The following is a 26,747-nucleotide window of genomic DNA, read 5'->3' on the forward strand; positions in this document are numbered from 1 at the left end:
AATCCCTCATGTGCCTCTGGCTGTAAGGAAGAATGATGGCTTTTGGTCTGGTTTCCAGGATCAGTCATGGGCAGGGGTGATGGTATTACCAAGATCAGCTCACTCAGTCCCAAAATGCATAGGAATGACCACTCTATACACTCTCCACGTGAAGAATAAATGCACTTTGTGCAATGGTTCTATGTTGCCATGAGCAAGAGAGGATAATTCAGGCATCACTAAGTACCCTGTGAAGCACTGAAGAATGCACACACTCTCCATAGCAACTCAAGTCCTCACTGTGGGATTTGGAGAAGCTCTTCTGCAACTGTATTTGTTTCTGGATCATATGCATTATTAATACCTTTCTAGAAAAAGATATGACTGGAAGTTACTTACTGACAATTTGAAGATTTTCTCAAGGAAAATGATCTTCAGTGAGAAAAAAAATAACTATTTGGGGGAGGGTTTTGCAGAACCAGTCCTCACACTGAGTCTCATTGCCAGGTACAATCCTAGATAACGCATAATTATCCATTAGTATATGTATCAATAGCACCCACTTTGACTCTTAAGAGAGTTCTGGTTTGGATAAATTTGGGGGGTACATACCCTCCTGGTGAGTGAAGTAAGATGAAGGCTAAGAATTGATCAGAGGACCTAGCAATGTAAAGGTCATTGATAACCTTAGTAAGAGCAGTGTTGATAAATGGGAGCAAAAGCCTAATTGAAGTGGGTTCAAGAAAGACTGGGAGGAAAGGAACTGGAAGGCAGGGTTTATGGACAGGGCTGTAGTCTATTACTTCAGTTATTTACTTGACAACACCAATATGGCTGACTGTTGTTTTGTTTTTCTTTTTAACTTAAGCTCTTCTGTCATGTGTCTTTCCTTAAAAGAGAAAAAACAGCTGCCTTTGCTTTTGAGCAACCCAGGAAGCCTCTTCCAGGCTTCAATTTTAATTAACATTATCCGCTGATAGTCTAAAACATAGTCAAGTTCGGAGCTGTGGGACTCGCCTTGCTAATCTTTCCATCTGGCCGCATGGCTCACCATTCCCCTCCAAAGTGAGGGGCGCAGGCCCTTTATTTCCATGTGTATGTGCAGGCTAACAGAAGGTAGTTACCAAAGGTGATTTATTTTACCAAAAAGGTTATTGATATTCTGCATTTCTATAGACTTCGTGAGCTTAACATCAATTAAGGAATGTTGCGTTATGTGAAACATTATCTTGGATTTCTCAGAAATAAACCACAGATTTCAAGAACGGACACTATATATCGGTTGTATATTTTTCTAAAACAATAGCCTTAAGTCTAGATAGAAAGAAAAAAGTAGCTTTCAAATGTTATTTGCATAGGAATTTCCTGGCAAGGTTTTAAATGCAGATTCCTGGGCCCCAGAAGTTTTATTGTGGTCAGTTTGGGACTGTACCCCAACTGGCCCATTCTGTCCATTATGCAAGTTACAGCCCCCAGGAGCCACAAACTTTCTAGGAGCCCACATAAATGTCTGCAAGCTGAAAAGGAAATTATTGGCTCCCAAGGTAAATACTTACCTATATATCTGAAAACATAGTAGTATCAATTTCCTTGTCAGTGAATACTGTTAATGATCTATCACATGTGAAAAGCAATTTATAATGTACATTTTTCTCTCTTAGCAAGTATTCCTGAAAATGTACAATGATTTCTTAAAAAGTACAGCCACACAGGAATTCTCTGAGTTACTTACTATCAAATCATGTCAAAATCAATAAAAATTCTTTAGAAAACTAGGTGATAGGCCTCAAAGGTAAGTGCTTAAAGTAGTATAGCATCCTGGGATTCTATGTTTGATAAATAGCATCCCTGGGTCATTCTGATTCTGATCCTGCCGTCTCAGTTGGAGAGTCTAAGGTCCAGGTAAATGTTTCATACCACCAAAGCATACATGTCTTCATACAATCTTTTATCAAATTTTCTCAGCATCTACTATGTACAAGGAAAGGCATGAGGCAAGACAGTAGAAATACAATCATAAGCAACATTTATTATTGTGAACCTTCCAGAACAGTGGGAGATAGTCAGTAGACAAGTGGACAAGCATATGGAAGCAATTACAAGTTGAGATAAGTGCTGCGAAGAAGGCCAACAGGGTGGTTGAGATCAAGAAGCCAGGGAACAGTGACTTCAGATTGGGAAGGTCAGGGAAGGCTTTTCTGAGGGAGTGGGATTCAAGATAAAGGAGGAGGAGCCAGCCATGAGAAAGTGCCTCGGAAGAGCAGTTCGGGCCCTGGGAACAGCGTGGACAGAAAGCCCTGGGCAGGACCAAGCTGGCCTTGTCCACGAGTGTCAGGGGGACAGGAGGAAAGGGAAAGGCGTGAGAAGGGAGGCTGAGGAAGCAGCCCCAGACTTGGCGCAGGAAAGTCCAATGCAGATGGATTTTATTCCACATGCAATGGAAGTGAATTGACAGTCTTTGCTCGCTTGTTTGTTGTTGCTTTTTAACCCTGCGTGTGTCATGGTACCTTGCATAGCAGTTGAACACTCAGCTCTGGAGCCAGACTACTCAAGTATGAGTTCTGAATATGCTTCTTAGAGGCAGAATGATATTGAACATGTTTGAATCTCTCTTTGCTCAATTCCTCACCTGCAAAATGCAAATAATAACAGTACCTACCTCATAAGGTTGTTTAGTATACAGGGTGTCCCCCCAAAATGTATACATACTTTGAATAATTATAAAGGCAGTGTTTATTAAAATACATTTCATTTTCAAAATGTAATAGAAATCAGCTGTTAAAGTGTGTATACATTTTTGGGGATGCCCTGTATTTAATAAATAAGTGATACACACTATATACATCTTAGTAATGAAAATTGGTGTTTAATAAGATCATTCTGGTTTTCTCCAGGGACAATTAATTGGGCAAGGGCAAGAGTGGATATGGTTTGTTTGTTTAGAAGGCTGTTAAATTTGTTCAGGAGAAATATGACAGAGGCTGGAGATTCAGGATGATGAAAGTGGAATTGGAGAGGAGGGTTTGGATTCCTGATTTATTTTGGAGGCAGAGTTGACAGAACCTGGGAATGGATTAAATGTGGGACATGAGGTGAAGGGAAGAATAAAGCAAAACTATTTGGCTTCTGGCTCAACTAAATTGGGTGCATGAAAATTATCATTGTCTTCATCATCATCAGTCATCATCAATATTATCATCAACAACATTTATTGAGCAGGTGTGCATACCAGACACTGAGATAAATGCTTATAAACACCTCTTAATATTTAGGAGGCTTAGGTACAAAGACATTTGCCAGGAGTGAAAGTCAAGAGTTCAAGAGCGGATAAGTGAAGTTTGAGATGACCCCGAGATACCAGATGGAAGGGTCAAGAAGGCAGTTGGATAGCCAAGTCTATAAAACTCAGAGATGACTGGTTCGGAGATAATATTCACAAGTCATGAACTTTATAACAGAACTCACCACAGTGTTCTTTTATGTAATGATCTGGGCTGTTACAATAATGTTTTATTTCTTTTGGCTTAACCCTTTTTTTTTTTTAGTTCAAAACCTGCTCCCTAACAACCTTCATGTCAATTGAATTTTCAGTCAATTCTCCACTAACGTTTCTGTATTGCATTAACATTTCTGACTCTGAAACAGAACTCTACTAACTCAACTTGCCTAATCTGAAGTTCATGTTCTCAGTGAAACACTTTCTAATGAAAACTCAAAGAAAGTTTAGTTCAAGTTATGGTCTGAAGTCAACAGAATTTTATTAATCCATATGGGTATAGAAAATCATTTATTTGCAGTGTTTAAATTGACATTTGAACAGTTTTTCCAATCCCACACAGTTGGTGGCATAAGGTCTTGAGAAAGCATGAAACATTTTTTATCAGCCTCATATTTGGTTGAGCTTGCCAAACACAGTTCATTTTCCATAGAAATTCACAAACCTGAGCAGTGGCCAAATTTTCAGAGTCGCTGAATGTAAGCCAGTGAATAAAATTGTTAAACCCTTTGATTTCCCCCCACTTTTTTCCCTTAAAAAGTAGCATAGCGTGTTCCTCTGCATTTTATTATTTGACTTCTATTACCCACAGCACTCAAGTGTGTTTGAGAAAAAGCTTGTATGGACATTCCAGCACAGAATGAACACAGGCGGGGTCTTTTGGGAATATTCATTTGCTCCTTGCCTATCCTCAAATGGAAAAGCCTACTCCTTCATAGTTCCACTGATGTCCTTCAGAGTGCAACGGTACCAACTTGAAAAATGAATAATTTTAAGGACTGTTAAAGGTTGAAATTTTTAAGACAAAGCTAGAATGGACAAAAATTACATGGTGGTCCAAAGTGTGGCAAATGCCAGACACGTGCATTGTAGCTAATTGGGGCCACTAGCAAACCTTTCTCTTAAGACTTTAGTCCTAATAGCAGAATATACTGATTCAAACAAAATCTTGAGCATGGAGTAGGATGGAACTAGCTATCATTAAGAAAATAATGTTCATGTGCATTGGTCGATTGTGCCCAAGCATAGTTTGGAAAGATGAAGGATAGGAAAACAAACATAATAATAATGAATATTAATAATTAAAATGTGTAGTCCTGAAATATCAAGAGGAACAGTTTGTAAAGTATATGATTGTCTAACCACTATGTTGTATACCTGAAACAAATACAAAATAATATTTAATGTAAACTGTAATTGAAAAATAAAATTTAAATTAAAAAATAATTAAAATATGTCAGTAACTCTAATATAGTTCTTTTATATAAAATTATGTAAGAATGTTGAATTCTTTTAACCCAGTGGCCACTGTGGTATTCTCTTCATTGAATTGCTTCTTTCATTGGTATCACATGCTAATTTTATTTTTACTTATAATAATGAAAATACAGAATAGCCCCTAGAAGCAGTACTCTTATTTTTAAAATGTTCAACAAAAAATAGATCTTTTCCCTTCAAAAAAGGTGAAAGGTAACAATTAACTACTGAATTTCAGCCATGAGAAGTCACATGTAATCTATTTGGAGATGGTGGCCACATGGGATACAACTGTAAGTTTAAAATGGGAATTATGGACGTGCTGGGAAGGGAGTTACCAAAGAAGTCAGGGAGGAATGGGCTAAACCATGAAGCTGGAGCAGAATTCTTGTCATCAGTGGCCTAGAAATGAAGCTGAGGAGAAGGGTTCCGATGTGCCAGGGGCCAGCTCCATGCTCCATGGAAGCCTTCTCTCACCATGGCCCCTGCCAGGCCACATAGGTGAATCTACAGGAGTAGTGGTTACTTCAGAAGAGCCCCATGTAGTAGAAGAAGGGTTGTGGCAAGGGAATAGAGCTAGCATTTTATTTTTAATATAACAGCTTTATTGAGATATAATTCAATACCATTCATTTCACTCATTTAAAGTGTATAATTTAATGGTATATTTGGAGTTGTGCAACCATCACCACAATCAGTTTTAGAACAGTTCATCACCCCCAAAAGAAACCCCATCCCTCTTAGGCATTACTGCCCCAGTCCTCCCAGCCCCTGGCAACCACTAATCTACTTTCTGTCTCCATGGATTTGTCTGTCCTGAATATTTCATATAAATGGAATCATACAGTATGTGGTCTTTTGTGTTGGGCTTCTTTCACTTAACATGATGTTTTTAAGGTTCACTCATATTGTAGCATGAATCACTACTTCATTCCCTTTTATAGCTGAGTAATATTCCCTTGTATAGATAAGTTACACTGTATTTACTCATTCATCAGTTGAACAAGGCTCCTGTGAACAGTTTTGTGTATGGGTTTTTGTGTGGACATATATTTTCAGTTCTCTTGAGTATATAACTAGAAATGGAATTGCTGGGTCATTTGGGAACTCTATGTTTAACATTTTGAGAAGCTGACAATCTGTTTTTCCAAAGAGTTTTACATTCTCACCAGCAACATGTGGGAGTTCCAGTTTCTCTACACCCTCGCCAACATTTCTTTTTCCCATCTTATTAGGTGTGATGTGGTATCTCATTGTGGTTTTGACTTGCATTTGGCTAATGATGTCAAGCATCTTTTCATGTGCTTATTGGCCATTTGAATGTTTTCTTCAGAGAAATGTCTATTCAGGATGTTTGCCCACTTTTAAATTGGGTTGTCTTTTTATTATTGACTTGTAAGAGTTCTTTATATATTCTTGATAGATGTTTCTTATCAGATATGTGAGTTAGCATTTCATTTAAACGATTTGTTCCATCCAGCATTCGTATTGCGTCTCTACCATTTACTGTAAACTGGCATAAGTGTCTGTAACCATTTACATCAACTTTGTAGCTTTCAGACTTCCCCCCAGTAACTGCGCCGCGCCTCTCAGCCTTGTGTGCCTAAGCAGGCCTTTTAGAGCTGAGAGCTCCCCAGGGTGTCTGACTCAGAGGATCGCAGTGACCCCAGGCCCTCTCCCTCCCAGGGCCTCTAGGCACGCATCCCAGCTGGGGAGCCTGCCTGCCTGGCTCCTCTGGCTGCCAGAGCAGCGCCCTGGGCTCCAGGCTCACTCTCCGTTCCCACACTGGGCAGGGGTTCTACGTGGGGAGGATGGGGGGTCAGTTCTGCCTGGAGCTGCTGCTACTGCTGAGGTGTAAGGACCCCGGAGAGGTAAGAAGATGTGGCGTGTGCATTTCAGGCTCTGTTTCGTGCTTGAAACAAGGCAGGACCCAAGGCAGCAGGATGTGAAATCCTTCGTGGGGTAATAGCCCCGGAGCAGCACCCGGGGAAGGTAGACACAAGCAGGAAAGAGCACGTGGAGGAATAGCTTTGGAGGAATTCGCTCCACTTGTTTCAGCACTTGAGTCTCTTTCAACTTCAAAGTTCAGATGGTTCAAATGACACTTAAGATGTCTCTGCCTATTGCTTTAGGAGAAGGTACAGAGTCTTTAAGCCAGGCTGACTAAAATGTTACATATCATTGCCAAGACACTCATATTTTTGTTGAAAGCTTAGAGCAAGTCTCAGTGAGGACCCACCATTTCTCCTGTACCTTTCCTTTTGGCTATTTTCTCAGTATTTTTAGATCAGTGCATTTTTACTTTAACACTGCATATTGGTTTATAATGTTACCGTTGCATAGGTCTTAGTGGCCTTTTAGCGCAATATTTTTCTGTCACAGATAAAGAAACTGAGGGGGAGAGTGGACCAGGTTATGGCAGGGTCATCTGGCTAGTCCATGACAGAACTGAGACTAAACATCATTGCTTTTGAGCCTCTCTTTGGGCCTGGATCATTGGGTCCTATGTAATGAGGGACATTTGGGACAAGGGCAATCATTACCCTTACCCTCAACATGATGAAGGGTCAAGATTCTATGACATCTACAAGCAATATGGGCACCGATGTGAAACCACAAAATATGGTTTGACTTTTCCCTTGTGACCACTCTATGCAGCAGACAGATGGTTGGCTCAGAAAACCGGAAAGCCTTGGTTTTCCTGCTTCCAGCTTCTAGTACAAACCTTATTTTTTATGATTCAAGTTTTTATGATTTCATAGAAAGATCCTCAAAATCAATCTTTTCTTATTCATTTAGAATATTACCAAAGTGTTCATAGAGCTTAGATAACTTGCTGGTTTCATATAACTACAAGTAAAAGTTTCTTTGAATCTTTCCTAAAGAAACAGACAGTATCATGTTAAACATTAGTTTATTTGGTGAAGATTTTTTAATTTTAAGAAGCTGGAATCACAAGCTTTCCTACAGATCATCAATCTGTAACCTTGAACTGTGTGAGAGGCCACTTCAATTCATTTGCAGATTTCTCCCTCTCTTTATCATAGACACATGCCACTACTATATGTGTAAAATAATTGAAATATGTATTATTTAATTTGTTGAAAACCAAGTTGCTTACTGCTCTTACATTACCATCATTTATAATCTGTTGAATGATTTCATTTTGAAGGAGGTCAAAGACTTAACATTGTGATTCTGATGATTTACACTAACAAAATAAGTTAACTCACCAGGTCCGTCCATGCTGTCACAAATTCAATAAAAATTCTTTTAAATAAAATAAGTCAACTCAGGTTGCAGTGATAGTAGGTTCCTGGATACCTATTACTGGTAACCAAGAACGTGTCTTTCTCACTGTGGAAAAATGAGCCACACAGGCAGTAAAATCTCCCTTTCTTTTCCAACTGTCTTTGTAAATCTTGCTGATAGAAATTGCACATTTTAGCAATGTTCAATTAGTACTTTAGAAATCTACAACTGTCTTTAAAAAGAAATATTTTTGAAATTTTGAAGTTTCTCTGTTGTGCCTATTTTTAAATTAATAATTTAAAAAATCACTGCGGAACCCAGGTTGAGCCCAAGTTCATCATCACAGGGCAAAAATGGGATTTTGGAAACCTTCTGAGCCTGAATTTGTTATTGCATGCAGCTGTGCAAATTCGCAAACATTTTTTTCCTAGTCAGGACCTGTGCAAAGAGCCGGTTTGTACCGCCACCTTGATAGCTGACATTTGTAGAAGCTACAAAGCAGGAAGCTACTGAAATACTTGAACCTTTATATATATATTTGAATCTGGACATCAAATGCCAGCCAATTCTGATTCAATGTCGTGCTAAGAATATATCAGCAGCCTTTCTATTCTAGTCATTCTAGTGAACTTCATAATGTCAATTAAATGGCTTTTCCATCTGTGTTGAATGTGCATTCAGTGGGCTACCTGGGAAGGAAGATCAGGGGGGGCCACGGCTTGCGTTTTCTGACAAGGCGTCGTTAATTCCCACTGAGCTTTCTCTGGCTGAGTCAATGAGATAAAGACAACACCCTGCCGTTCCTGTGAGGACTCGCACTTGCACTTACCTGTTTTTAATCCATCTTCTGGACCCACGGAGGGCGGGGCTGCTCCTGGCCAGGCGCACTCTCAGGCGGGCGGGGGTCCCCCGCGCGGGGCGATACTGGCCTGTGTTGCACCTGTTTCCTCCCGTCCGCGGCAGTGATCACAACTGCAGAGCAGTGATTAGCTTGGGGGGGGGTGAGAATTTTTTTTTTTTTACAATTAGCTTCTTAGCACATCCTTGGGAGGTCAAATGGGCTGGAGAAATTAAGTGACAAAAGGAGACAAGTTTCATGACTTTGATTGAGTTGAATTCGTATTTGCTGTTAAAAATAGATACAGGTTGTTTTAGTTAGGACCCTAGAGGCAGATGACAAATTAGTTTACCATTCAAATGGCACTTGTAAAAAACAGGACAGGGTGTGTGTGTGTTTTAAGTACCTCATTTCTTTTTAAAGTGTTAAGTTTAGACAACTCCTCATGTGTCAATTTGGGACAGAGACAACTTTCTCTCTATAAGGTTGTGAGAACGGAATGGGGGATATATGCCAGGTGCTTAAATACCATGCCTAGAGCATAATAAGAGCCCAGTAAATGTTTGATGTTATTATAATCATTACTTTTATATTACAGCATGATGGCCTTTTAATGCTAATGGTGGTTCCCCCAGCAGATATTAAGCATGCCAACCAGTTCCCAGGTATTTTTCTAAATGAGCCTCAAGGAGCTTGCCAGCTAGTGGGGAGACCAAAGAAGAAATAAGTAGTTGTTTGAAATGGAGGCGCACTCAAATATCCTGGGAAACAACGAGGGGCGATCACTTCAGCTCGGGTGGGCCAGTAAGAGAAGGTCCCTAGACAAGGGGGCGCTGAGCTCATGCATGTTTACAGCGGTTTCCCTGATGTGTGAGGCGTGGGGACGTGCAGGGGACCAGGCTAATCACACACGGAGTGTCTCGAGTTTGATATTTGAACAGATAAGATGTCTCATGTCCTGGGTTTGTCAACGAGGTTACCCAAGGTCTGCACTCAATCAAAGTGGATCTCCTCTACTTATAACACACTGCTTTTTATTCTCCATGGCTGGCAGAGGAGTTTTTGCTAATAATTTTGTAGCTAAAACCTTCCTATATTTATCAAATGATACTTTTGGAGAGTGATGCTTCTGAAAATAGTGAGAATTCAAGCATCTTAAATCCCTACCCACTCTATGGGCAAAACTACTTATTTCTAGTTATCCTGCCAAATTCAAGCAAATCCCAAAATAGGACTTTTCCCAGAGAAACTAAACGAGCTCTAATTCAGTGGTTACAGTAATGGCTAATGGTCTGGCATTTTTTCTCTCTTCACTACTCAGGTAACACAATCACTTTTAAGTAACCTTCCATGAAACAAGTAACACTCGCACCTTTTAGTGACTGCTGAAGGAGCAAGTAACTATTTTAATTTCCGAAGAATGGTTTTGATTTAGAGACATCAGCTGGCTTACTCCTAGAGCAGCCATCTCTTCGTCTGGCAAATTTTCTTTAACATTGTGGCCACTCCCCAGGCTGTTTAGATTTTGCTGATGAAGTTGGCGGAGGAAGGGACAACCCCATTATATGAGGTCCTATATCAAGTTTACCAACTTTAAGATTTGAACTCTTGGTTTTCCTTTCTCAATTTGGCTTTAAAAATGCACACAGACATCTAAATTTGTTCAGAGTTTCCTTCTTTGTATATGTTAAGTTCCGAGCACACAGCCTGGTTCAATGTTGGCATTATTTTCTAGAGTAGAATTTCTCAACTTCAGCAGTGTTGACGTTCAAGGCTGGATCATTCTTCAATGTGGGTATGTCTTGTGCATTGTAGGGTGATTAGAAGCATTCTTGGTACCTCCCCACTAGATAACCAGTAGTTATCTAGATAACCACTCCACCCCACCCCCATTGTGACTACAAACATTGCCAGATGCCCCCAGGGTCACAGCTGCCCCAGTTGAGAACCACTGCTCTAAAGAAAAACAGTTAGATAAAGAAATCTCTAATGTGGAATTAGGTGAGCTGTGACCAGTGCTAGAGGGACAGGGACTGGTCAGAGTTGGAAGTCACTGTAAATGGGGACTAGGCCTTACAAACACGGTGAAAGGCAGACATTCAGAGGGAAGAGGCCTAATGCTCTGGCCTCCGGTGAGCCTTGTGCAGCTCATGACATCCTCCTGGAGGATTTACTCTGGGATTATCCTTAGGGTGACCTCGAGGGTGTAAAGAGCAGCTCTGGGGATGTGGGGTGCGATAAGGCAGGGGTAATGCAAGGTAGCAATCAGTAAGAAAGGTGTTCACGTGGCTATATGTCAGGTGTGGCACAATGATAAACGACAGATGCGTTCGGCTTTGTAGCTTTTGGCATATAAAATTTCCATGTTACATTCAAATTCTATGTCATTCTTATTTCTCCCTTTCTGAATATAAGAACCACAGCCAGCATTTATTGAGCTTGGGGGTAGTTAACAGGAAAGGACTCAGAGATGGATATTAATACATTTTATAGATGAGGAAACTGAGGCACAGAGAAGCTAGGAAACTTGTCCAAGTTTCCACAGCAGATATGCAAAGGTCATGATGGTGAACCCAGACAGCCTGGTTGTGGAACCTACGCACCCCAGCACCACACGGGGAAGGTATCTTTGCCCTCGTGTGGACACTTCTCTGACCCCAGAGCCCCCACATTCCACAGACAAATTGGAAACATGGAAAATTCTTTGGAGAGGAAAACAAGATTTGGCAGCTCCGAGGAAGACCTTTAATGTTGTTAAAACATTTTTTGATTAATAAAAAGATAAATGCTGGCCCCTGGGCTATTTTTTGTTGACAGTAGGGCAATGTTATTTGTAAGGAGGCTGAATTGATCTTGATTTATTTGATAGGTGATTCAGGAATGATTTATTGGGGCAAATGTTTTGGGACCCAGCTAACCATTTCTTTAGTCTCTCCTTAACCTCTTTACTCCTTACACTACCAGCCTAATCTTATTTCTCATCGTATCTTCTAGAAGAATCAGGTGTTGCAGATGAGGCCAGGATGAGTTCTTCTCAGCAGGGAAGTATTTTTGAATAACTGAATGTCACCAAATGACCCTTGCTGATAAGGCTCTAGATTAAATGGAGGCAAAAGAAATTATGAACCAAATTGCAAAACAAAAAAATAAAAGCCCCAATTAACAAGAATTTCACAACAAACATAGGCTGGTGACTGTTTTGTTAAGGGCATTATGTTTTGGAAATATAGGAAATTGGTCGAAATGGTTTTTTCTCTTGTGATTACCAGGTTAAGCTGTTCACACATCTGTTTGGTGTTTTTAAAAAATTAATAATTGTTTACTATTTTATATTCTTTTTAAAGTCTTAGCCTTAAAATCAATCTTAGTATTTTCAGCAATTGTTTACTACTAAGAGGCAAACTTCAGATTTATAGGAAAAGTCAGTATTTTCATTTTGTGTGGAGTCGGGAGAAGAGTTGGTGAACACTATGTTGTTTGTAAATAAAATGAGCCGGGACCTCTTTTTCTCTTGATAGAATTTTGTATCGGAAGAAGTGTAGTGTGCCTTGGTGATGATAACTGATATGACAACCATATAGTTTCCAAATGCTTAGAATGGAGAGAATTTTTATTTAAAATTTCAAGTTGCTCAAATGGTATATGTCTCCACCTTGTCCTTTTACTACAGGTAAACTGGGACGTGTGTGTGTGTGCGGGTGTGTGTGTGTGTGTATGCACACGCACCCGTTTATCCTCTGTTGTGCTGTTGATTTGAACCACAAAATAGAAAAGAATGTAAATATTTTCTGATGTTTACAGGCAGCCAACCACCCTCAGAGAGGGATAAAAGTTCATGGTTGTTTTTTCTTACTTGAATCTTTCTGTCAGCTTAGATTTTGGCTTATTCCCAATGAAGCCCTGGGTCAAGGGCCACCCCAGTCTTCAACCTCCAATGTGGATGTCTGAAAATAAATGGCCATTCCTTTGGAACTGAAATAGTTTCTCTTATAAGCAGAAAAAATTAATTTGGTGGAACTCGGGATTTTTCTGTTTTAAATGAAAACTAGAGTGAGAACCGTCTTGGTGTATGTGACTCAACCTGAGGAAGAGAGGGGTGCTTCTGCAGGTCTTAGAAAATTCCGAGACAGGATCGTGATTCCTGGAATGCTTGGGAAAGGGCTTGTTCGGATAGTTGAAATGTTTGGTGTTAACCGGCAAATCGGGTTTTGTTTCCTCTTCGGCTTGAGCCTTGGCGTCGCTGGACTTGCAGTTAGCATATGTCTCCATTGTATTATCACCCTGCATATCTGAATTTTGATTTGGAAAACGGGGCAACTACTATACTAACGTGCCTGGCAAAGTGAAGATTACTCCCGAGTGATCCTTTGAACCTCCATCCTCAATGCATGTATCGAGATAGGTGGTTATGAAAGTACAGCCTGGAAATTAGCTTGTTAGATTTCATTTTCCTTTGCCCTTTCTAATAAGTGAATTGTGAGTGTGTTCTGCTTAATTGGAGTTGTTATTGGTTGAGGCTGAGCTCCTCAGATGATTCAGACCTGATGTAATTAAGCATAGGAGAGAAAGAATTACGTCATAGCCAGTTGCAGCCCCAAAATAAAATTGCACAACCGATGAGTTTTAAGTCGGCAAGTAGTTCAGGTGTTGCTTGGATCAAAAGAAAACTGCTTTAATGGGAAAAGTCACCATAACCCCCAGGGCCCTAAGGGTTTGGGGCTTAGACATTGTGTTTTACCTTTGACCCGCCTGCTCTTTGAACCCAGTTAACCTTGGACAGAGTTTCAGCAGGAGCTGCCCTTGATAGTCATTTCTGTATTTTGTTTTATTTGTGTTGTTTCTAATTCTTCTTCCTTCACTTTATAATGCTCATCTCTTCTTTGTTGTTTGATTGTATTGTTTATTTTTGTTTGTGCTAAGGCCAGTTCTTCCTTTTCCCTCACCCTTCTTTGGTCAAAATATTTCCCTGAAAAGTCAAGTACATATAAACTGAATTCTACTTGGACTTTATCTGAAGGGGCCTACGAAGAGCCAAAACTCGTATCAAAGGGAACTGAAGGAGGGAAGTGTGTCTGGATTGAAGCAGAAGGAAGGGAGAACAGAGTTTTCAAAAATTAAATTTGTTTCTGATTATAGAAGGAATTTTTTTATTGCGGAAAAACTGGATCTTCATACAAACAGCTACATCTCCTTCCTAGTTTTTTTCTATGCACATTTATGTGTACGTATCAATTATTTACATGTTATGCTCATGTGCAATATTCACAAATGATATATAGTCTTGGTCTTAAATTTTAGTTTATTACATTTTCTCCACTAATAAATTTTCTTCTAACACATACTTTTATCACAGTATTCCTTCAGATAGATACAGTAAAATTTAAGTGAGATCCAATTTCTTACGGATATAGATAATGCTATGATCAACATCTTTGCACATATCTTTCCATGCATTTTGATGACTCTCTTACGGTAATTCCTAGACATGTATTTGTACTCTGGAAAAAAATATGCATATGGAAGCCCTCACCAACAAAGAGTGAATGAGTGCAGAGAAGATTGTAAACTTATTAGTGACATGGAAGTGGTGATAGTGAGATGAGATTTTCCTTGAGGTGGTTTTTTTAACTTCATCTGTCCCCTTAACTTAATTTCAAAGACATAGTACAACTTTGTAAATAATCTACTTTTGCTTTGTTATTCACTTAAGAATTCTTTAGATTTAAGTTTGGGTTTATTAATGCATTTATGACCAGTATTGCTATTTATTTCAGCCTGGACTTTTTGAGTCTTGGTCATTATAGCTAGTAATTTTCTTCCATATTTGATTCAAATATATGCAACATTGGACAGCTGACTAAGCCTGTTTTAATGAATTAGAAGCATTCAGTTTTATTCAATTTATATCATCTATATTACAGTATGTAGTGACATCTACATGTCAGAATTGATTCCCCATCTGCCACAGTTGGGGAATCAAGAAATAAAATAGTCTTAGAGTGACTTTGGACCTTCCAGAATAACAATCCTGAGACTAGTGTTTTTTATTTTGTTAGGGAGAATATGTATAGAAAACAAGCTACATATGAGAAGATGCTAATGTACATTAACCAAAAATAGAAAGAGAAAAAGAAGTGATAACCAAGAGCAGAATGGAACAGGTAGAATGAGAGAATAACATGGGACAATTTAAAAGAAGCATATGAGCTTTATTACCTGTGCATTCCCAAGGCGAGACACCTCACTGATGATGTTTATAAGTCTCATTCTGGACCATCAAGGAGATGCCATGGTGTGGTTAATACACATTGTTTAATGCAGTAGAACAATGTGATTATAGAAGACCACCATGAGAATGATTATATTAAAACACATGTTTGGACATTTAATACACAAGTTTCAGTTTCTTGTTAAAATTACCTTGTGTAGTATATCTCATTTCATCGTGACTAGTCCAAAGCCTGACTTTTTCCCTGTAATTCAAAATGTGATTTGAATATGTGTATATACACATATATATTGTTTGAATTATTGTAAGTTCCCAAATAGAGAATGCTCTTCTATCAGAAAAATTGAAAGCAACTCCAGCCTGACTTCAAAGTTTGTGTACTTTCCAGTGTTCCACACAGTCTCCAAGTAACATCGCTCACACCCTTAACATTTTTCTCAGTAGGAATAAATATAATGACAATATCTTCATGAGCTATGGGAGACGAAGTATGTGTTGGGGCATATATTTTGAAGAATATGCTAGGATGTATTTTTTATCTCCGTTTATCAGATTTTTTTCAGGAAAGTCATTGACTTTCAATGACATTCAAATAATTGTCCTTAGCCCTGGCCATGTAAGCTTTGCATTGTTAGAAGAGACAGTTTGCTCTAATGACACAAATGATGGGGGTCCTGATGTGATCACATGGCCCCACGAATCAGTTCTGACCCATGCTTGACAAGCAGTAGCGTAGAAATAGAGCGTGTCATCCACCTAGAGGTAGATGGTTCCAGCGTTGGCTAATTTAGGGACGCAACGATGCTACCAAGGACCTGGGGGCTGTCCATCTTTCTCCTTGCTCCTCCCTGTCCCCAAATGGTAGACACAGCTCCAGGTGTCACATCCTCAAGCATACAGATCCAAAGGCAGAACAGCACTTGCCCCGTGTGTGTGTGTGTGTGCGTGTGTGCGTGCGTGTGTGCGTGTGTGTGATGAAGGGTGGCCTTCTTTGACAGAAGGGCCTCGTGTCCTGGCGGGCTTCCCTCTTGGCCTCATTCCGCGCTCAGATTCCACCCAAGCTCCCCCCGCCGTGTTGGGCGTGGCTGCGGCGTCCTGGCCGTCGGTGCCCTAATCAGCAGGCAGTGCCACTCGGTCCCCGAGCTCGTGCAGGGCTTCGCTTCCCCTGTGGGAGACTCCGGATGACTGGAGGGTGGAGGCTTACTGTTTCCACTAGGGCACGGGACAGTGGCTTCTCCTAGGGGGTGATTAATAAATATTACCTGAATTGATCAGAATTGCCCCATACCAATTGATTAAAAGCCTTTTTTACTTTTTCTTTTTTTCTCTTTTTTCAAATTCATTTGAGAGAGAGGAAGGGGGAGGGAGAGGGAGAGAGAGAAGCATCAGTGATGAGTCATGGATCGGCTGCCCCCTGCACGCCCCCTGCTGGGGATCGAGCCCGCAACCCGGGCCTGTGCCCTGACCGGGAATCGAACCCCAACCGCCTGGTTCATAATTCAGCTCTCAACCACTGAGCCACGCTGGCCAGGCAGGCTTTCTTACTTTTTTTATTGAATCTAAATTCTTTAAAATCAAGTTATTTGTCTGAATATTGACACCTTCCCACTAAAGTTACATTTATTCATTCCAGAAAATGATGAAGAGGCCTTAATCCTAGAAGTACTGGAATAAAGCTACTGTGGGTGCTGTGTAATATAAACCCTGAAAAAGCACTTACAGTCCTTTGTGGGTGTAACAGGAAAAAGGATTCAAACATAAATATGAGTGGGAAAGAGATCTTGTACTGAGCCCATTTTATGCATCTATTAACCTTTTGAAGACTGGACAGTAGAATTTATCATCATAAACATTATGCATTTATAGAAATGACTTATATATAAAGTCACAGTGATTATTTGAAGCTCCCCATTTAATAAAAGTTTTCTTAGGAAAACTAATTACCTCAATAATTGAAAATTCAATACATCATTATCCATATCACATAATTTCATTTTAAAAATCTTTTTCAGTAAAATGAGATCAAAAGACCAAATTTTATTTACTAATGTGGTGTGAAGTATAAAGCCAGTGCTCCAAGCCTTAATTAGTTTTGTAACATAAGCATTTCTCAAGAGCTTACCCTTTTCAATGTACAGAATTCTTCATATAAACTCCCTTCATTTGGTTCAGTGACAGTACATGTTTATATTTTTCATTTTATCAACTATTTTAACTAATATATAAACTGTTTTTAAAAAGATTTGAGATACTATATTTTAAATTTTTCTTAAAAGAAACATAGTGCTCAGTTTCCTGAAGAATGGTCAGTTAGTAGGTATAAATGCAGTTCCTTCTCATTCAAGAATAGCCATTATAAATTGTTCTTTCAAGTGATGTGAAATTTTAAATTTAATTCAACACAAAGACATGAATAATTTTTAAAACATTTTTATTGTTTGCTAATGGTACTTATTTTTAGTTACAGAATTTGCTAAGTAAAGTGATGCTAGGCACAAATCATTGTCATTCTAAAAGCAACTGAAGTATTTACTTCAGTTCTCTTCTCTTTTTCTGATCTTTTAATCCTGAAAAACATAGCAAAAGGAACAATTATAATAATTTACAGATATTCTTAGTGAGTATCATTTACAATAACTGGCTTCAGTTTTGCCAAAACAACATATAGCCATTTAAGTTTGACTGTGTAATTTTCAAAGTTTCTTTGTTATTTCATTGACATTAGAAATGAGGTATCCAGGATGGAGGCTCTTGCCTTCAGGGCATTTAAAACTATTATTTAATAATAAGATAACAATTGCTACCTTTTATTGAGTACTTCCTGCATGCCAGGCTCTGAGCTCATCACTTTATTTTCCATAAAACAACTTTATGAAGCTATCAATATTTATACTCTATTTTTACACAGGAGTTTTAAAAAGTTCAAACTACCTATTTGAAGTCACCTTCTTATAAATAGCTTTGGCAGGGTGTGAACACATTATGAAGTTCATGGCCTTAATTATTAATAAAGATAAATAAATGTATTTTCTATACGAAGAGGGAACATGTGCCTTAGACTAGAATAATCAGCTATAGGTACCAGATTATTTGTGATACAATCAGTTTTCAAAAATTCTGCCCCATATTCTCCATAACTGTGAAGCCACATATGGCATAAATTATAATTTTTTTATTGGGAAACTATGGTATTTGTACTTGGATAGAGGCTTGAAAATTATCTGATTTAGTTACTTTCATTTTAAAGAAGGGAAAACACCCATAAAAAATTTGAAATAACTTGTTTAATACCATCTCCTCTTTGGGAGCAAAGCCAAAGCTGGATCCCAGGCATCCTGGCTCCCCGTCCAAGTCATTTACACCTCACCCCTCACTGCTTCTCAGTAGAAAATCATCGATAGCATTTATAAGTTGGAATTATATTTGAATACATACAATATAATGATATAATCTCATATACACAGAAGTAAGGGTTTATGAATATGGATAAAGGTCATTTATTTTATTCGCTATATTTCCCACTCATTTGGGAGAGCTTTCTGCAATGGAAGCAGATTTTGTGCTTGATTGTAGAAACTTCTTGCTATAGGCTTAAACTATAGAACCCCAGCACTGAAAAGGAATCTGACAATGTGCCTGGTTTAGCATCTTCCAAGTTAGGTTAAAATCCCCTTTAGACAGGTAATCTTCCTGTAGGTCTTTAAAGAAATTTCCCACCTACCTGTTCAAATACTTGCATCCCCTCGTTCTCAAAAATGACCCTTTTAAAAAAACCTTCAGTGCAGTTTCTAGCCTACTCTTGCTAGTCTAACCCTTGAAAGGTAAGGAGAACAGATATTCTTTTATACTATTGTCCTTAAAGTTAATGGTTTCAGTAGTATATATTCTGGTAGGAATTTAAAAATTTAACCCCCTATAAAGACTATGGATCTTGATTACTAAGCCACGTAGATAAACGTGTTGATAATATAAAGTTCCAGCACATGCTTGTCCCGATAGAGGCAAGCACTTGCAGCTGCTGAGCCGAAGCCCCCGGGCTGTTAGGGAACTGAGAGCTCTAGGCCGGCTTTGCTTTCCCATCTTCACAGGTGGTGTGCTGGCTTCGGGACATACTCACCACTTCCTCCCGCTTGGTCTTGTCTGTTGCTGGCCAAGCTTCCAGAGGCAGGTCAGGAAGCATTGGGGGCAGGGGCTGCATGGGGAACATCGGAGGCAGAGGTGGCTGTGGCGGCAGGGGCTGGATGGGGTGCACGGGTGGCTGGGGCTGGATGGGCTGGTGAGGCTGCGGCTGGACGGGCTGGGGCTGGAAGGGCTGCTGGGCGGGCGGAAGGAGGTTTGGCTGGTGGTGTTGGGTTGGAGTCATGGAGTGTTGGCCAGGAACTGGCATCATTGGTTGCTGGGGGACCACGGGCTGCTGAGCTGGCACCACGGGGATGTGGTGATGAGGCTGTAGGGCGTGACTCGGGGGGTTCTGCTGGGACAGCACGGGAATGATTTGGTGGTGCAGCCATCCACCCATGGGTTCGTAACCATAGGAAGTGTACTGGTGAAAAACAGAGAGTCAGGTTTACCATTGGCTCCATTGACTTCCAGCTGGAGAAGTAGCAATGTTTTCTTTGTCGTTATGACAGTATGAATATTTATTCATTTTTCCTGTGCAAGAATTTTTGACTGTGTACACGGATAGGACCTTTTACAGAGTAGACTTCCTATTAGTGTCGTATGTGGCATAGATATGTTATTTCACTTAAAAGGGAATTGAAATGCATGCTTAATATTTGAAGAGAATAAAGAAGAAAATATCTACATACCGGCTGCCTTATCATGTTTTGGTACCACTTCAGAGGGGTAAGCACCTTAAGAGAAAGAGACATTAAAACACATTTGTTTTAACATAGTTACACGAAATATACATTTAAAAATGCAGTCCTGTCAATATTGATAATCTCAAAATGTGAGTTGTATGGAAGAAAGAATAGGGTAAACATCTGTCAGGCGCTTCCTGTGTTAGACACTATGTTATAGCCTCACACACATTTTTCATATTGTCTCACAGACTCTGAGACAAGTATCATCCCCCTCACTTTTACAGACAAGGTCATGAAATGTTAAAGAGGTTCATGAGCTTCACTGAGGTTACAAAAGTAGTAATTCTGTTTACTTCCACAGCTCCTGCTCCTCTTTGCAAGAACAAACCAAAATCATATTTTTTATTTGATGTCACCATGAGAAACTAAAGGAAGTAGAAACACTGTTCCTCATCCTATAAACACAGGTTTTCTGGTCAAATATGTCAACCTTTCAAGTTTTTACAGAAAATCTTGCCTCAAATTCTTATTAACATTTTTCCTCAGCTTGTATCAGTAAACAGACTCACAGATTGTCATCTGAACCTATGAAAGAAGTAAGAGTCTCATTCCTTTTCTGAACATTGTATATGTAGGTGACCTCAGGTGCAGGGACTCCTTAATATAGTGCTACAGCATTTGATATCAGTACAACAAACAATTATTAACCTTGCTCAAGTTGTACTTGACAAAGCACCTTTTATGTTGCTTGACTATTTTGTTCCCCAAACAGTATTTTGAAGTGTGGGTATTATAATTATTTCCCTTCCACAGATAAGGAAACCAAAGTTTCCGAGAAAGAAAATGATTTGCACAAAGCCGCATGGTTCGCGTGGGGTTGAGGAGGGCCTCAAACCCGATTTCCAGGAATCCCAAGGTTTTTGCTGCTCTGAGAGCGTCCCCTAGATGGCTCGGTCACTCCGCTTCCGGTGGAGGCGAGGGAGGCGTTCTCTCGCTGGAAGGGACCTCGATGCCTTACCTGCTCCCCGCATCTTAGGGGCTCGGCTGGAGTAGCCCTGTGGAGCCAGAGTTGTCTGCGCCCTGCCGTGCAGCCCCCTGAGTAGCAGGGACTGAGGCAGGGGCCAGGCGGGAAGCTGGCTGCGGGCACTGAAAGCGGGGCTGCGGGGCATCTTGAACGGGGGGGCAACACACTGTTCTTTACAGAGCCCAGGACATGGGTAACTCAAACAATGGTCAAAATTAGTAAAGAGAAAAATTACCTCATAGCTGAAGTTGATATAACCAGGGTGCCCGGGATGAGGCGGGAGCTTTTACAGGGAGGGGAGAAGAAGAGAAGGAAAGGGGGAGAGGGGGAGAGGGGGGAGAGGGGGAGAAGGGGGAGAGGGGGGAGAGGGAGAGAGGGAGAGATTATTCAGTACGCAGTCGTTCACATCCGGGAGACTGAGGCGCTGCTGAACTCCTGTGTGATGCCGGGTAGGCCCGAGCCTGCGGTCGCGTGGGAGGAGCGGCCGGGCCCAGCCCCCGTGGCCTCCGGCGCCACCGGCCTGCGGTCAGTGCGCACTCCTCGGGCCCACCCGCCGGCTTCCTCCTCGGTGGCACTCAGGCCACGTCGGGAGGGGTGCGCTGCCCCTACGCCATTATGACGCACCCGCAGGGGACTGCGTCACGGGCCTTCCCTCAGACCAGCGAGCGGAGGCGCGTAAGTACCGCAGGGAGGCCGGGTCGTTCGCGCGCGAGGAAGTAACAAGAGCAACAGCGACCTGGGCATGACTGAGGACCACGGGGACAGGTGGGCGCGCTGGGGTGCAAGCATAGCTCCCCATGGGGAATTAAGACCTTATTTATGAAGTTGAGGCTCATCGTTTTCATTATTCTCTCAGTGTTTTTGTAGCAGAAACATTGAAAAGTTCAAAGTAAAACCAACCTGAATAACCATTTAAACCGGGACGCCCTGCCCTGCGCAAACTGCAGACCAAGTGACAGGCCGCCGGGTCGCCCATGCAGTGGTGACAGGGACGGGAGAGACCATCAGGCAGAACATCTGCCTCAGACGTGAAGCTATTGAACGCTGTGTTTTTTTCAAATGCTCATATTTTGTAAGAGGGTTAATTCGCTCTCATCCGAGTGTTAATTATTTTAATCAACTAACTGCCCTCTCCATGGCTTCTGGACGCGGGCCCTCGGAGAGTAGGGCCGTTGAACGAGGCGGGGAACGGGCTGAGGGAGTCAGGCAGGGGCCCTGGGCCTAGGAGCTGCCGCAGGGCAGGCCGTCGGGAAGGCAGGGCACAGGCTCGGCCCGTGGCTGCCACAGGAAGACAGGAGGCAGCTACCAAGCCCGCTGGCTTCTGGTTGTATCAACGGCTCCTTAGGCCCCTGCAAAGCACATGGGCCCTACTCTGCCGCCATGTGTCCAGAGCTCCCTGCGCCTTTGTGCCTGTGTCTAGGGAGATGGGTGAGACTCCCTGGCCCTCCGTACGGCTGAATGGGAAATATACCATATGGAGTGGGCACGGGTGGGACTCCAGACAACACACAGAGGTCGTGTGCTTAGCGGGACACCCAAAGGAATGAGGCCTCTGGGGACAGGAAGGTGGTTCAAGAAGGGACTTTCTAGCACAGAAATGACACCCTTTGAAGGATATAGCAGTGGAGTTTGGAGAGCAGGAAGAGATTTGGACACTTGGGAGAAATTAGGTTTCAGAGAAAACTGGCATTTTTGTAGTATTTGCCTAAGGCTGATTCAAGCACTTTCTCTGAAGCCATTCAAGGGTTTTTTCCCAAAGTTGCCTCCATCTAGAAATGGGCAATCATGTTTACAAGCTTATTGTTTCAACACAATCTCCTGGGTGCTTATTAAAATGCAGAGTCCTGGGCCCCACCCCAGCTGTACGAAATCAGTCTTTGGTGGAGGCATCTGAGAATCTATTTTTTTTTTTAAATAAAAAACTCTTCAAAGTGTTTCTTAAACACAAAAATGTTTGAGGCCATCTTATCTTAATACTGTTTTAAATCCCAAAGTTTACCAACTATGGGGCGGTTTTATTTCCAAGCTTGTGAAATTGGACATTGATGTATGCAGGGGGTGTTTTACTCACGGGCATAGCAAAGGCTGCTCCCAGGAGGCAGGCAAACAGAATCCAGGTCCCCATCTCGTGATGGCCCTGAAACATGTCAACACACACTTTTCTTATCTCTTCTCAAATATGGACATAATTAAAGCTTCATAAAACCCACATAATCCATATTGGTCTGTTTATAGTAAAAAGAATGGGACTGTTCTTTGTGAGGTTACTTCATTCATATGTGATTTCCAGTTCTCAGCCCATTTTGTTGTTTCTCGAGTCACAATAGTGATAAAGATGCATTTCCTTTAGGTTGAGAGCTGAACAAGTTGTAGGGACATGAATAATCTATCATTTAGTATTTTGCATGCCATTTTCCTATGCCTATACAGCTTGTAGAGCCATAAAAGCTAAACGTAGCTTATAATTAATGGTTAAAAAAATACAGTTGGTTCTAAAATTAAGCATCAAGGTGCACAGTATTTGATATTTTTAGAACCAGGAAGCAGAGAATTTTTTTTTGTACAGTCTACCTGAGCACTAATACTCTTAAAAAACAAAGCCTAATCATTGAGAAAAGACATTAAGTAATTTGCCAAAATAGAATAAGAAAGGAGTGGAGTTTAGTTCCAGCTGTTCCCACCAGTAGGGCTTCAGGCAAAACCCTCAGGTAACATCTCTGAGCTCCAGATGTGTAGCAAAAGATGTGGTTGAATGGAAGGCAGGGGATGGCAATAATGTTCTGTGATTATTCCATGAATTTTGAATGACATCTACTTAAAAGATTCCATATTTAGTTAATGGAATCTTCCTTTAGTTTGACACTACACTGCAGTTATTCCACAAATAAAATCCTTGAGACATGAAGCTCAACAGACTATCCTAAAATATGCACTTTGCTTTGTGGTGCAAATTATTGACTAACTTTTAAAAACTTTCAGAAGAAAGACCTTAAATTTTGCATAGGAAGTGAATATTGCGTGCAGTAATGCTGGCTATGGAAAGTACACTGGCATTTTCTACCTCCTAAATATGTTTTTTAAAGTTTAAATTAATGACAAAAAACTTTTAGTTGACAATTCTATTTGATATCATTAAATAAAATGTAGTAGATTTTAGAGTGTGGAAAATTGTTTTTATCTTACTTGCTAAGTAATTAAAATAAATATATTTTTTTGAAATTGGGCCCTCAAAAGTACTTTAGGATTTTGGAACTAAAATTTAAAGAAATATACTTTGCTGTATTAGAAAGTAGCATAATTCATTTAGTGATCAGAGTCTAATTTAATGATGGTCCAACTGAAGAAGTAACTGAATATTAACAGCATAAAGTATTAGAAATGCAGAATACATTGTAGCTTTTGAACATGAAATGTAGAAAAAGAAATAAGCACAATAGAAAGAGCAAATAATGAATGAAATCCACATACCTTTGAATATATGTATTCAGAGTAAGTATCTCTCTGAAACTCAGGGATGCTTGATCCTATAGATTCCCTCCAACTGAGAGCTCAATTTATACCATTCACGGCATCTAGAACAACCAATCAGGTTTCTGAAGGAAAAATGTGTTGAGTATAGCTTAAAATCCCTGTATCATGAATTTTTAGAAGCTATGATCAAACATAAGGCTGTATGTTGTGATTAGTGCATATAGAGTCTTTCATTATGGGCAATAAGAGGTTTAACAGGCAAAAAATTTCATCATACTGTTTTTAAGTAAGCAAATAAGTTGACTGCACATGCTGATATATTCAAATTTACTTTTAACAAGCAGCTATGTCATTGTCTGTTCCCTGGTTCTAGCAAACCTAACATTGTTCTTTATAAAAAAAAGTGTTAGATGGTTGAGTTTCTATAGTGTAATCAAGATATCACCTAGGGTTCCCTGTCCCTTTCAGATCAAGATAAATTGATTCAAACCCCCATTCTGGTAAAATCCCAAAGCTCTCCCCAATATTTCTCTTAGGGATTATAATTGGGGGATCACTACTGCTCTGTTTTCTATTGTCATTGAAGGTATTTTCTCTGTTCCCTGTGGCCATTCCTTTAACACCATCCTGGTGTCCACCAAAAGAGGGGACAAAATCTCTTCTCCTTGGCCCCATCCTGCAGCCCATCTGCCATCCAAGCAACCATGAACTTGACATTATCACAGTAGCAAGCATTTACTGGTGATCTAAAAAACAAGAAACATATCACATACCAGACCTCACACTTAAAAATGTATTTTGATCCTTGCAAATGTGTATCAGAGGGAACATTCCCTTGGCTCCCCCATCCCACATAACAACTCAGCCTTTCTCAGTATGGTGGCCCTTCTTTGCCTACATCCTTCTGGTCCAGTTCCTCTTTCTCTTATAAGCAAATCCAAATTCCTCTCTCTTTTTTAGAGCCTCTTAACTGCCCCTTTAGTTGCGTTGTCCCCACATTCTCATCAGCCTTTCCTTTGCCTAAACAACAATAAACAAAGCCCTTCTCTCTCTAAGATCTCTGATCTAGCTATTCAATTCATGTCCTTTACTCTTCTACTTTAGTAAAGTATATGGGTTTTTTTCTTTTATTCTAGAATTGGATCAATTAAAAAGGAAATTTGTAACTAGTGATAAGAGGCAGCTGATAGGTTGTCTATCAATAGTAGATCAATAAAAGAAATACTGATTATATACAGAGATAATATTGACAGTATATCCAGATTTCTTTGACTCTTTAAATAATATTTTTAAAGTTTGTGCACATGTTTTTATATAGGTGCTCCACATTGGCTGATTTAAACTCAAGGAGAAAATATCCATGAAAGGCAATGCATATTATTAAGAGCTAGAGCTTAGACGTACATGGGTCCTGACCCCAACTTCACCAAGGGTTGAGGGACCATTGACAAGATACTTAGCCTCTCTGAGTCTCAGTTTCCTCATTAGTAAAATGAAGATAATTATAGAACCTACCTAAGAATATCACTGTGAAAACAAAATGAGAGACATCTCTGGAGGCAAGAGAAACTTATCACCCTCCCCAACCCCATCACTTGGCATACAGTAAATGTTTTTAAAAATGCTAATAAGATTATAAGGTGATCTTTGGGAATGAATTAGTAGGAAATGAGTAACCCTCATGAAGAAAGGTAGACCTTGGGGGGGGGGGGGGAAGGAGGGAGAGATTGCAAAGAAGGAAGTGGAAGATTATAACAGGCAAAATATATAAATGAAAGTGAACATTGAATAGGGTTCTAAAAGCCAACCTGTGCACATGTACAAACTTTAACACAAAGCAACTTTGTGTCCAGGCTTTGCATTTATATATGAATATATTTATTGCTAAGTTGTATAGCAGAGTTAAGAAGGAAATTGCAAAATGGACTTTAGGAGAATTGGCATCAGGTTACTTGGAAAGGGAGGAAGTGGAGGCTGAGCAGCAAGGTGCTAAAGGAGAAAAGGAGAGAGAGGAAGAAAAACATATATCATATTAAATTCTTTTTCAATCTTTTCCCCCAGTTTATTTAATTATATATATCAGAGTGTCTGAAAAATATTCAGGACATATTTTTCCTACAAAATTATAGCTAATCTCTACTGATTAAGTCATTGGTGAACTACTTACTAGTGGTCTTGTAGTTTTACAAAATGTATCTCATTACTTTGTGTCATCTTTCAAGAATGAGAGTGTCTTGTCATTTTACAAAATTTATCTCATTACTTTGTCACATCTTTCAAGAATGAGAGTGTCTTGCAGTTTCACAAAATTTATCTCATTATTTTGTCTCATCTTTCAAGAATGAGAGGGACCTTGTTGCCACAAAGGTCCACAAGGATCCCTTATTGTGGCA

General features: G+C 40.2%; 2 protein-coding genes across 2 annotated transcripts in view; one reads left to right on the forward strand and one right to left on the reverse strand.

The window, feature by feature from the left end:
* The window catches only part of ARHGAP6 (Rho GTPase activating protein 6), a 423,350-nt gene that overhangs the window by 281,912 nt on the left and 114,691 nt on the right, over positions 1 to 26,747 (forward strand). The gene's annotated exons all lie outside the window — the stretch shown is intronic.
* AMELX (amelogenin X-linked) lies at positions 19,109 to 23,008 on the reverse strand. Its single transcript, XM_016211641.2, has 4 exons — positions 22,955 to 23,008; positions 21,119 to 21,166; positions 19,863 to 19,907; positions 19,109 to 19,594 (listed from the first exon to the last, which is right to left on the reverse strand). Exons 1-4 carry the CDS (start codon positions 23,006 to 23,008, stop codon positions 19,109 to 19,111), a joined length of 633 nt encoding a protein of 210 aa, XP_016067127.2.

Source organism: Miniopterus natalensis, chromosome X (genome assembly GCF_054644295.1).
Source record: "Miniopterus natalensis isolate mMinNat1 chromosome X, mMinNat1.hap1, whole genome shotgun sequence".
Taxonomy (NCBI): domain Eukaryota; kingdom Metazoa; phylum Chordata; class Mammalia; order Chiroptera; family Miniopteridae; genus Miniopterus; species Miniopterus natalensis.